Source organism: Manduca sexta, chromosome 17 (genome assembly GCF_014839805.1).
Source record: "Manduca sexta isolate Smith_Timp_Sample1 chromosome 17, JHU_Msex_v1.0, whole genome shotgun sequence".
NCBI classification, from domain to species: domain Eukaryota; kingdom Metazoa; phylum Arthropoda; class Insecta; order Lepidoptera; family Sphingidae; genus Manduca; species Manduca sexta.
In genome coordinates this window covers 2,647,226-2,659,222 of record NC_051131.1, presented here as the reverse complement: position 1 = coordinate 2,659,222, position 11,997 = coordinate 2,647,226, and the positions used below count along the sequence as shown (strand labels likewise).

The window sequence follows — 11,997 nt, the reverse complement described above, 5'->3', positions numbered from 1 at the left end:
TGTGCAATGAATATAATGTTCTTAATGCTAAGCGCCCTGGTCTCGATATAATATTTTGTACATCACTGCATAACTTTAGAAGGAAAGAACTGAGTCATTTCCTTGACAAATTAGAATAGTTATATTACTTTATATTTTTTTATATTGTTATGTTATTTTTTTTCTGTTAGATTATTAGTATTTATTGGTTTCTTTTAAATTACGGAAAGTAGTGATCACTGATCTCTAGGTAGTGGCGGTTTGGCGCCCTTTGGATCGGAGGCGTTTGGAGAATTCTACCACCGTATTCCCTGCTTGTCGTAAAAGGTGAATAATGCACGTTGTGCGTTTTAGCACATTGTGTACACCCTCGGGATGTATGACAGTGTGGGAGGTAGGCCACATGCTGCCGTTAATGCCGAGTGTCCTTCGGTGGGCGGAGGCTTCCGAGGCCTTCAATTAGGAGAGTAGGGGCAACTGCGGACGACCCTTTACGACCTTACCGTCGGAGGAAGTCTGCAGTTGTCCCTAATGCGTCGGAGAGAGCCACCGCCAAGTTTTAGTTGGTGTGCCAGGCGTTGTATATAGGGTTAGGGAATTAGTTCGGCGGTCGCCCGAAGGTCAACATTAAATTTGGGCGGCTTAACTCCGGGTCGCATTAGGCACGGCGACCTCAACATAACCGCTCAGTCGCATTTCCCCCACGAAGGCTAGGTGAGAGTAATAAGACACTTTCTCCGCGGAACAAAACAAAAAGACAATAAATGAATCGGAGGATGGATCGGAGGGGGGGGGGGGGGGGGGGTGTTTGAAGGCCGGAAAATGTTTGCGAGCTCTCATAAGTCTCAATGTGCAGTTGTGTGCAGCAACAAATCGCATCTTGAGTCGGTGAGGCTTTGTTGTGTGAGCGCTGGTGAACTCACAACAGTATTTACAGCGTGCAGTGAATATTATAATATGCGCACTTTAATGTCGGACAAACTTCCAGTCGCATCGTAGAACCGGGCCACGTCGCTCTGTCGCTACGCACATGCATCAGGTAAAGAGTTGTACGGAAATGAAACATGCTCGATGATTAGATTAAGTAAGATTATAATATTAATTATAAAGGAGAACGAAAGTCGGGCGCGCGGGCTCACCCGTCGCGCTGCGTCTTGACGACGATGGCGCGCGCGTCCAGCGAATCCATTGAGCGGCGCACGTGTGCCGCGCGGGGCGGGCGAGGCGCGTGGGACGCGTGCGGCGCGTGCGTGGGCCGCGGCCGCCACACCGCCACGTACAGCGCCGTGCTCAGCGCCGAGCCGCTCAGCGGGCCGGCCCAGTACACCTGCACACACATAAGCATCATCATAATTCTCTTCACACAGTGTGGTTCAAAGTTTCCCAAACCCGATCAAAGTGCATTCTATTATTCCTACTAGATCTTATCTCCTAGTGGTTACACCCACATGGATTGAAAATTACGTGTTAACACGCTTGTACTCGAACCGAGGTCTTTGACATGGTAGTGTTGCAATCCCAATATAAAGTTAACAAACACCAGGATAACCAAAAATAGAGCACAACCTATTACAATTTTAAGATTAGAATGTTAAAATAGTTAATAATTTATGAAAAAATTTACACGCTAAAATATTTGTAAAGCATGTGGAGCAGAAATGATTCAATAATTTCGACACCGAGCGTTCAGAAACCAACAACAACAATAACCACACGATTTATAGGTAAAGGTGGTGACAAATATACCGCCTTAAATCGTTGAATGATTTAATAAAATAAATAGGGTATGAGGTTAAAAAAATTTAATAGTGTACATTAAAATTCGTCGAAGTACTTATTATATGGTCTTGTTCGATGCACGGTCTTCGACGTGTTAACCTTAGTTAGGTAAGTACCTATTTACCATCAACACAAAATGATGTATGTAAAGGGTTATTATTAAGTTTAAATCATGATAATTGTAGAGTAAGCACGGAAAAAGTAACTATATACATATTTATGCAGTTTGCTTTTTAAATTTCCTCGAATGACTCAAGTTCTTACGTTCGTGTAAATAATGGCAAAGTAACATAATATCGAATTGTGTAATACCTACCACAGGTATTTACTATAAAAATAAAAATTCTTGCATGATTCATGGTTGCAATTATCAAGTAAACGCGAGATATGACTTTGTAAATTAAGTAATAGCCACTTGTTCTTATTCATATTTTTAACACTGCTTTGTTTCGAATTAAATACATATGCCTACAGATATTAGCTAGTTAATCGCGATCGCTTTAGTGTGTGATTTCCACCAAACCACACGTTTGGCGACGTATATTTAATTGTTACAGTTTTATTTTAATAATACATATTATATAGATGAATGAAAGCCACAAAAAGGGATGCGATGCACTCCATGTTCGATCAGTAATACTTACCTACTATGCGTGGTGAATAGACTCGTATGCTGACTTTGACCTAACAATGGCAATGTGGCGCTCAGCATGTAAGCGGTGAGCAGTATGTAGTACTGACCCAGTGGTGTTGCCAGACGCCGCTCCAGAGCGCAGGCGCAAAGCTGCGCACAGGATTCATGCTGGCGCCGGTGAGGTCGCCCGCCACCAGCGACATGGCGGCCACCGACACGCCCACGCGCAGCGGCCACGAGTCGCGCAGGTGCAGGTTGCGCTCGTCCCACGACGCGCAGTTGGCGAGCGCCAGACACCCGCCCAGCACCGCCTCCAGCGCCACCGCCTGCGACATGCACACTACACTCGCGCAACACGCACCCGAGCGGCTCACTCGTAGCGATTCAGGTGTGTGCTGACCGTGAAGCAGTAAGATTGCCTTAACAGTTTCATTTTTCAAACAGATTTTTTGTAAGTTAACTAACAGTTGTAGTCATAGACAGTACCAAACACCGTGTTCGGAATACGAAGGGAAAACTTTATTCTTTAAATTTTGTTTATTAACTAAAGTTATTTAATTATTATAGAGTTAGTTTTATGCTGCCGTTTTTTCTCTAGGAGTACGTACTGATTATTACAGAATCAGACTGTAATGATATTGTTTTAGTACACACACATACACACACACACAGTGTGCCATCGAACCTTGTAGACGGAGAGATGTGGCGCGGGCGCGGTGACGCAGAGCGCGGGCGTGTCGGCGGGCTGCAGCAGGTGCAGCGCGGCGCCGCCGAGCGTGGCGCCCGCGAGCTGCGCCGCCATCATGGCGAGTCCGCGCGCGCCGCTCACGCGGCCCCACACCATAGACGCCAGCGTCACCGTCGGGTTCATTTGCGCGCCCGAGATGTGGTCGAAGCACTGAAACAGGAAATCATTCTCCATAGTGATGGTACTTACTTACATCGTTCGATTATTACGTGAGCCACGATGGTGACAATAATTAAGTATTAAACCCAAACAAACCTGGATGTTAGTTTTATCAACGACTAACGGCATAAATAATCGCTATATTTTTTTAAACGTTGGCAGCACATCCATAATGAATAACACATAAATGTTGATTGCGGATAGCGGCATAGTAAAGCTTTTAAAGGACGGGTGAGGCGCACGTTACCTGTACGAGCATGGCGACGACGAAGCCCGCGGCTAGCGCGCTGTGCGTGGAGCCGGCGGCGGGCGCGAGGCAGGCGGGCAGGCACGACAGCAGCACGAGCAGCGCCGCGCCCGCCGCCTCCGCGCCGCACACGCGCAGCGTCTCCCCCCGCGCCTCCCCGCCCGAGATATTCTCCGCGCCGCAGCCGCAACACCGCACTGCAACGTCACAACCAACCACAGTCACCTCCTCGCCGCATTATCATGTTGTAGTTCAGACAAGTACTTACTTGCATTTGTTATTATTTTTTATGTATAAAGTCTTGTCCCTACATACTTATTATTTACTGTATGTATTTAAGTAAGTATCTTCCAATAATTATTTTTATATTATATATGGGAGGCTTACTTATCGTCCTTTCCGATGAGAATACACTAAATTTTCAACAAAATATACCTAATAAAATTAAAAAAAAAAAAACAAAATTATCATTATGATAATCGCTATTTGATTCATTCAACCACGACTTAAAATGTAAACAAACAATCTACTTACGTCTTACAATTTTTTCTCTTGTGATCTGTAATCAGTTAAAATTACAAAAGTACTAATTACACAGGTATGTTATTTGTTTTTTTAATTATATACATAATAGGTACATGTATAGGTGTCCGCCGTACCCATAGCAATCCGACTAGACTGCATATTGTCTGTACTCTCCGCGATATCCACTGACGATTCGAAGGGTCAGTGGCGTAGCATAGTTTTTGATTTTTTTGGAAAAGGGGATGGGGGGTGGGGCCAGATTATATGTTAATGTGACAGTTTTTTGCTCTCGCTCGATGTATAGGACGGCAAAGTTTGTGTTGGCCCGGGCTACTAGAACCTAGCTACTGAATAAAGTGTCGGGTTTGCAGCCCGTTAGGCCTGTGTTTCAAACTGCTTGCATTACTGTTGCAATTTCTGCCGGAATATAAAACAATAATGTATCTAGTTTTTAAAATATCACAATAACACTAAACTTGTCAATTCAATGTTATAAATTTACAAAGAGTTGGTTGTGGGTATTACTTGGTTAAATCGAAAAATAAGATTGTCCCACCCAGAGACTAGTCTAGTCTAGACAGACTACAACCCTAGAATACATTGGATGTCATACCTGCAACTTAATTTGGCTTCAGTGGCCAACGTAAGGTGTTGCGTTTCGGGATCAGTTAACTTAGAATAGCTATAATTGTGTTGACTGGTGATGGATAATCATCTCTCATCAATCGATACTCTAGATCCACCTATTCCATTTATCATTAATTTCAGTGATCATATTGCCTGGCGCGTGTAAATAACTAAGGGCGATGCTATTAGATAAATAAGGCAATAGAGGTATGTAGGTAGTGTGAGTATAAAGAAATGTAGCTTATTTGATTAAACAAATGATCAAGATAAAACTATTTATTCTCACAATAACACCTGGCTGTTATCGTCTTAGATTCGCGTATAATTAATTACCTTTGTATAAGTATATTTAATCGTGCGCTCCCTAGATAGAGGGTCACCTCTGTCGTCAAAAACAAATCCATTTAGTGTGGATTCAGTAAACTGCTTTGTCTATATCTGCCGACGAACAGCATTGTGCATGAACTGCTATATTACGGTAAAAAGGACATCATAATTTGTACTCTATGCCATTACTAAATAATATGAGATTAAAAATTTGTGTACTTGTATAACATGCGCGGTTGAGGGTGTCGTAGAAATTTAACATGAATTCCAAGCGACTACCCGTTGGCACAGTAAATGACATTTATATCATATGTATACACTATACATACATAATACGAACGAATATTAAATTTATAAACAGTATTGTTATTCCAAATAAAGAATTATTATTATTGTTCTTTGTCTATATTCCGGGATAGGTTTCTACTATTTTTGTAGATTAATCGAATTGTTCCTTGTAATAGGATACATAGTTAAATTTTTGCGTAAAGTACCCATTTTCTCGCTGAGTGTACAGATATTTCAAAATCTATGGATGCAAATTTTAATATTTTCTAAAAAAATTATGCACGCTTTTGCAAGAAAGTTTTCTTGTAGCTACAGCGACAAAGGTAGCTGCTCTTACTGACTCGTCTTAAAAATATACCTTGTTTATTATTTGGTCTTGTTCCCTTATTGGATGTCTACGTAGAAGCGCTTATTTTGAAGGCGCATGTAATTAGATTATGAAGTTTCGCAATTCTTATCAATCACCCAAACTCTAGCCAAGGTAGTTATGTTTCAAATTAATTCTTATTATATTTAAAGCAAGTAAAAAGTAAGTATACAATGTTTAACTATGTCATTTTTTTAACCGAGTTGAAAAAAAGGAGGAGGTTATCAATGAGACGTGAATGTTTTTTTTTTATGTTTGTTACCATCTCGCTCGTTTATGAAACGATTTGGGAAATTCTTTTTTTATTCGAAAGAATATACCTCCAGATTGGTCCCATAGATTTTTTTAGGAATTAAAATGCAAAATATTATTTGGAAATTCCTAAAAATAATATTAGCGTTTATTTAAGAGCGACCGATGGTATTGGATCTAATGCCTATTTTTTGCCCAAACAGCGCACTAACCCCTAAAGGTCTGACCACTCTTCGTAGTGCGGCGCGGCGACATTAGCGTAACACTAGGAATCAAATAATATCCCGCTCAGGAGAAAGTATTTGGCGAGTCTTGTTGCGCATTGTCTGAATGGACTACGCTCTGCACGGCCAGCCACGGGCACGTGTGTGTTCAGACCACGGTTCAGGGCTCAAGCGAGTCATACTTACTGGTCGATACGTCTGGCGTGGATCCCGGACCACTGGACATGTTGCGCGACACACAAGCAGCGAGCAACACCAGAGCACTAGAACAGTAGCAACACGCGCGACTGATGCTGCAAATCTACGTCGCGGAACTGTTATCGTATGAATTACGAGTGACACTGTTTGTTCGGGGGCTGAGGCGCCGCGTTTATGTACCCACTATAAACTTCAATATTTACCAAATCTAACGACTCAATGACTAAGGCCGCATCGGAAATTCGCGCTCGCCTCTAATCTTGTTCGATTCTAATTTTCGCACCCTCCGCATTTGGTTGTGAGCGCGTGACATCACCGTTCGCGTCGGTTGTGGTCGGGTTTGTATGGTTTTAGACGACACAATGCTATCGATATTTAAAAACACATTAATTAGTATCTTCATCCACCTTGCTGTGCTAGATTAGCGCAGTCACCGGCGCGTCCGGTCGCGTTCACGTGCACTCGTGTGTGGAGGCGACGACGTGCGGATACAATTTATTACTTACGCGTAATATTTACTCGCGATAAACTCGACAGATGAGAAGGATAAGAGAAAAGAAAACACGGAAAGTGAAGCGACACGTTTTACTACATATAATTGTTTGTTCAGAGCCGCGCGAGGTGCGGGAAGGGCTGCGGCGCGGGGTGCAGCGCCAGCTCCAGGTCGCGGCGCCGCGCCTGAAGCCGCGCGTGCATGTAGCGCGCCACGCCCTCGCCCGCCCACGCCTGCGCGTAGAACGCGCCGCGCCGCTCCTCCTCGGGGTTGCCGCCGCCGCCGTTCATCGTCTGCAACACACGAGCCCGCGGCACTCAGTCACCGACACACCACCAAACCACCACACATTTACTCCACAGCAACAATTACTCACCTTCAAGTCGCGTGACTGACTGACTAGCCACTTCTGGATGAACTGTTGCGGATCTTTGCTGAAGCTCAGGAAGAACTCTCGATTGGTTTTCAATTGATTGATGGTGTCGACCTGAAATGATTTTGTTCGGTATTGAGTCGGAGCGAGCTATCAGTCGGTTCGTGTCGACGTCCTGAGTACTGACCGTCTCGTGTATCTTGGCGTCGAGCCCCTGGATCTCCTGCTGGTTGGCGGTGCTGAGCAGGAAGTTGTTCATCTGCGTCTTGAGCGTGTCGTCGACCTCGACGTCGATGTCGTAGCAGGCGGTCTGCTTGGCGTCGTGCGGCGGCTCGACGGCGATGACGTGGTTGATGACGATGGGGTCGGGCGCGTGCAGCAGCGCGCCGAGGCGGCCGGGCACCTCGGCCAGCTTGACGCGCGGCGCGCCGAAGATCTGCTCGAGGTAGCGGTCGCAGGCGATGTACTCGCGCTCGTGCGGGTCCTGCAGCCGGTGCGTCTTCACGTACTGCCACAGCGCGTTGACGATGACGGGCCGCGTCTGCGTGTGCACGCCCAGCAGCCGCGCCAGGCGCTGGTCCAGCTTGAACTGCAGCGGCTGGTAGTCCAGCAGCAGCAAAATCGTGCACTGCACGTTCTTGTATCCCGGCCGCTTCACCTATACACAAACACGCACAACCACACTCGATTAGTTACGGAATAAATTAATCGTACATGTTCGGTTGAAATAGCTTTATTTACCTGAAACCCGTCTGTCTCCTGCGTGGTGAGGGTTCGATGCCACTCCACCAGGTGTGTGTCGGGTCCATACAGATCCTTGTCCAGTTCGATGACGAGCGACTTGAAGAACGACGAGAACTTCCGCTTCACCTGCAACTCGTCACATGACTACATAACGGATGGCGCTTCAAATTACAATATAAGTAAATGCTTTCTTAAGACTTACCTTGTTCGGATCGTTCTTGGAGTCGTCGAGCAAGCGGCCTTCTACGCGAAGTTCCCACGACGGAACTGCTTTGTCACCTTGTCCTGAGAGTCACAAATAGAAATCCAATTTTAAAACATTCGAACGAAATGGAATATCGTCTAGTCGAGATCAGCGTTCGCTTACCAGGATAAAAAGTATTGGAGATAAATATGCGCAACTTTCTCTTCTGTTTCATGGGCCGCTTGAGTGCCTCCTGTATGTCGAGTCGTTTGCGCATGATAGTGGCGTCCAGCTTGCGCTCGAATGCTAACAGGTCCATGTAGGCCTGCGACTCAGGCACCAAGTCGCGCACTTTCTGCGGCAGGATTTTGTCAGCGAGGCGTCGCTTGCGCTTGCCGGCGGGCGGCGCATACGGTTCGCCCGCGTACAGCGGCTTGTGAGGCGTCGCGCCGCGTGCTTCCGCCGTGCGCTTGGGCGGCGGCGCGTGCGGTGCGTGTGGCGCGTGGGGCGCGTGAGGTGCGGGCGGCGGCGCGGCAGGGCGCGCGCCCGGGCCGCCCGCGCCGCCGCCGTACGCACTCGGCGCCGCGCGCCCCGGCACCGCGCCCGCGCCACCGCCGCCCGCACCGCCAGCACCCGCCGGTGGCGGCGTGAATCCACTGCGAGCCTGTCATATACAACAAAAAGGTTCCAAATAGTCAACATAAACAGTATATCCCTCAATACTTAGATCGGCCATGGTTCAAAAAACACTTAAACATTTATAGAGTAAATCAAAATAAAAATAAATCAACACCACACCTTTATTGCCGAAGGGTTAGACAGAGTGCGAGCAAGTTACCTACTTTTTCCCAAGTGCATTCTGTCCCTTATGATGAGGGCGAGTCTATCAGCAAGTAGTATAGTATCAGGCACAAATTACAGACTCTGGCCTGATACTAAGCAGAAAAGTCCAATATCACTGCCAAACTCAGTATTCAAACCCCGGAAGCTCTGCGGGGTGTCAGACCATGCGAGCAGTACAACTATATGACCGAGGCATTTAATTAAATAGTAAAATATTCTTAATTCAGGAACAAAGTATTTGTTTTGTTTTGCCTTTTAGGCACGTCACTTATTTGTGCTGTAAAATTTGTGTGCATTAAGTCACCATTGTGTTATGTTTCAACAGAAGTTGTATGCATATTATAGCAAAGTATTAAAATTGATCTCTATTTGAGTGCTTTACTATATTATTATGCAGTGCCATAGAGTATTTCTTAGTAAAACAAGTTAATACACAAAGATAATATGTGTTTGTAGAAGTAAAAATGCCTTGTTTATACAAGCCTTTACATCATTCATCATAAAATGATAAAACAACTTTACATAGATATTCATACTATTATATAAAGATTAACATTTTGTTTTTTGTTTGAACATGCTAATCTCTGAATCTAATGCTTCAATTCTAAAAATTCATTCAGTAATGGTAAGCTATCATGTCAAGTTGTTAGATATTAATATATTATTCAACAGATTCATATAACAGTTCTAGTTATAAGGGGATTGAAGTTAGGGTAATTACTGAGCATTATGAAACTGAATAATATTCAATGTTTCAGAATGGTGAGTGTAGTGTGTTGGCACACAGTACCTCATGTGCGCAGCCAGGATTCCCTAGGCAGTAACTAAAAATACATAGAGTGGTTTATTGAGATGGATCAGTAAAAGGCGATTAGTTAGATACTATAAATAACTTTCACCTGGATTCAAAGTTGCTTACTTATTGATACAATAAGAATTCACGTGAAAATCTTTTCACTTGAATTCAAATTTTTGTAGGTTATTTGACCCAGAACAAAAGGTATTGCGATGCTATAAGCAATTTGGGAATATTATTTTTTAGAAAATGTATGCATATTTTGTTGTGATTTCTGACCGAATAGTATTCAAACCTTAGATGGTCTCATAGAGTTTCCTGATTCTTGTTAATGTAAAAAAATATATATTTTGTTCAATTACACATTGCTTTGTTGACTATACCATTGTATTGAAAATCTGTGACGAAGATTTTAATTTGTCTAAAAGTCTTGTACTGAGGTTAATGTAGTTTACTGCTCTTACTGCCTCATCTTACATATCAACCATGTATAAAGATCTGCACAACATTGTTGCTGTTTGTCTGTATTTGTTGCATCATTCTGATATATTTTTCAGTTTAGGAATGCACATAAGCACTATGCTCAGCTGTTAATTTGTTTAATGATTCAAAGCCCAAGGCATATTTCTTTGGAATTTTGGTGTTGTAGAGCCATTCAGTGACATAGTCCATGCATTATTATTGCATAGCCCATAATATATCAATACATATTATTTAATGTTTGACGATCTACCATTTTCTATAGCACAGGCAAGCATCCAAGCAAGTATCTTCTAGTTAAGTGATCTACGCCGGTTATAATAAGGAACCAAATAGGGAAGGTTTATTGCATTATATTTATGGTAAGAATTAATAGAAATATATCCTAGTATACTATAACAAGAAAATTTTGCAATAATTCGAATCAAGAGTAACTAGAAGCTACGCGTTTTATCACACCTACATAAAGAGAGAAAGCTTAGGTTGAATAGTATTAGGATGACTAGTATTACCGGGAAGTTGGGTCCAGGGTACGGGCGCGGAGGCATGGGCGAGCCCGGGGGCTGCTGAGGGCCCGGGTAACGCTGCTGTGGCTGTAGAGCGCCTGGCGGCGGGGCTGGTGACGGCCCGCCTGCTGGAAACCGCTGTGCCATATTCGACTCACTCACAAATGTCTTTAAGTTAACACTGTATTTTCGTTACTAGCTACTCAAACAATCATTTTAATTTCAACAAAATATTGTACGCATTGAATAGGAATGCGCGGCGACGCCACTTATTTTCCCGTTATGACATTGACAGTTGACATTAATTTGACAGTTCGCAGTTGGTAATTTGAAATGACAACACTATATAGTCTAGTTTGAACTATACTTTATAAACAATGATTTAAAACAATTAGAGAATCTACAGAAATGCCCTACCAAATGAAAATAATAAAGTACGCTATTTACGTATCATGTAAAAAAGATAAGTAAGTAACTGCCGTGTGATTGAATATAGATCATGGCACAGTCAGCAAACACTGACAGCTACAATGGCTAGGGAAACTTATTCCTACGGCCCTTCTGCCTCCAAGCGAATACTGACTAAAAGCATATTGATCGATAGATATACTTTATGCATATTATTTAATAATCAAACACAACTATATTAAATATGTAATTTTTATTAATTTATGCATTCGAAATTTACAAGGTTGTTAAGGTCTGGCCAACGAATCGGGGCGCTGAAAGTATGGCGGCAAATTCAAAAAAATATATTTGCCGCTATTTTTCTGTGACACGACTCGTTGGCCAGACCTCAGGGCCAGACTCTACACTTATCATGTAACTTTTTTATGCTAGTAATATGTCAGCGTTAATTTCAAACATATCGATAAATAAAAAAGTTATTTATGGTACAGACCGTAATTTATTAAATTACTTACTACTTACATAATTGGTTTTTAATGAAACAATTAACTAATAGCTCGAAATGGCGGGTTCAGAATAATAAAACAATTTTAATGACAAAACATTTTTACTAGCTATCAGACTAAGTATAAAAAATAATACTATTGAAGTCCCTTTAGTCAGTTTTAGAAAACGAATTATGTACATTTCAGGTTTTGATTACCCAAAAAAAAACTTTCGAAATAGTTACCGAATACACACTGGAAACTTCGTTCGTCCAGATAAGTTTATAATTATCTACTTACACTATTATGATGTTATATATAAAGCCGAAGA

General features: G+C 43.0%; 2 protein-coding genes across 3 annotated transcripts; both read right to left on the bottom strand.

The window, feature by feature from the left end:
* Positions 1-1,050: 1,050 nt before the first annotated feature.
* Positions 1,051-6,696, bottom strand: LOC115451489 (aquaporin AQPcic). The gene is made up of 5 exons (XM_030179832.2): positions 6,343-6,696; positions 3,547-3,743; positions 3,078-3,290; positions 2,500-2,718; positions 1,051-1,306 (listed from the first exon to the last, which is right to left on the bottom strand). Exons 1-5 carry the CDS (start codon positions 6,380-6,382, stop codon positions 1,115-1,117), a joined length of 861 nt encoding a protein of 286 aa, XP_030035692.1. The 5' UTR covers positions 6,383-6,696; the 3' UTR covers positions 1,051-1,114.
* A 228-nt stretch (positions 6,697-6,924) lies between these two features.
* LOC115451488 (brahma-associated protein of 60 kDa) lies at positions 6,925-11,129 on the bottom strand. 2 transcript variants are annotated; one of them, XM_030179831.2, is made up of 7 exons: positions 10,780-11,129; positions 8,332-8,812; positions 8,167-8,249; positions 7,962-8,108; positions 7,408-7,878; positions 7,224-7,334; positions 6,925-7,140 (listed from the first exon to the last, which is right to left on the bottom strand). In XM_030179831.2, exons 1-7 carry the CDS (start codon positions 10,918-10,920, stop codon positions 6,961-6,963), a joined length of 1,614 nt encoding a protein of 537 aa, XP_030035691.2. In that variant the 5' UTR covers positions 10,921-11,129; the 3' UTR covers positions 6,925-6,960. The 2 variants fall into 2 exon arrangements, with proteins under 2 accessions (XP_030035691.2, XP_037295577.1); XM_037439680.1 differs by having other exon boundaries at positions 7,962-8,090; positions 10,780-11,123.
* Between the last annotated feature and the right edge of the window lie 868 nt (positions 11,130-11,997).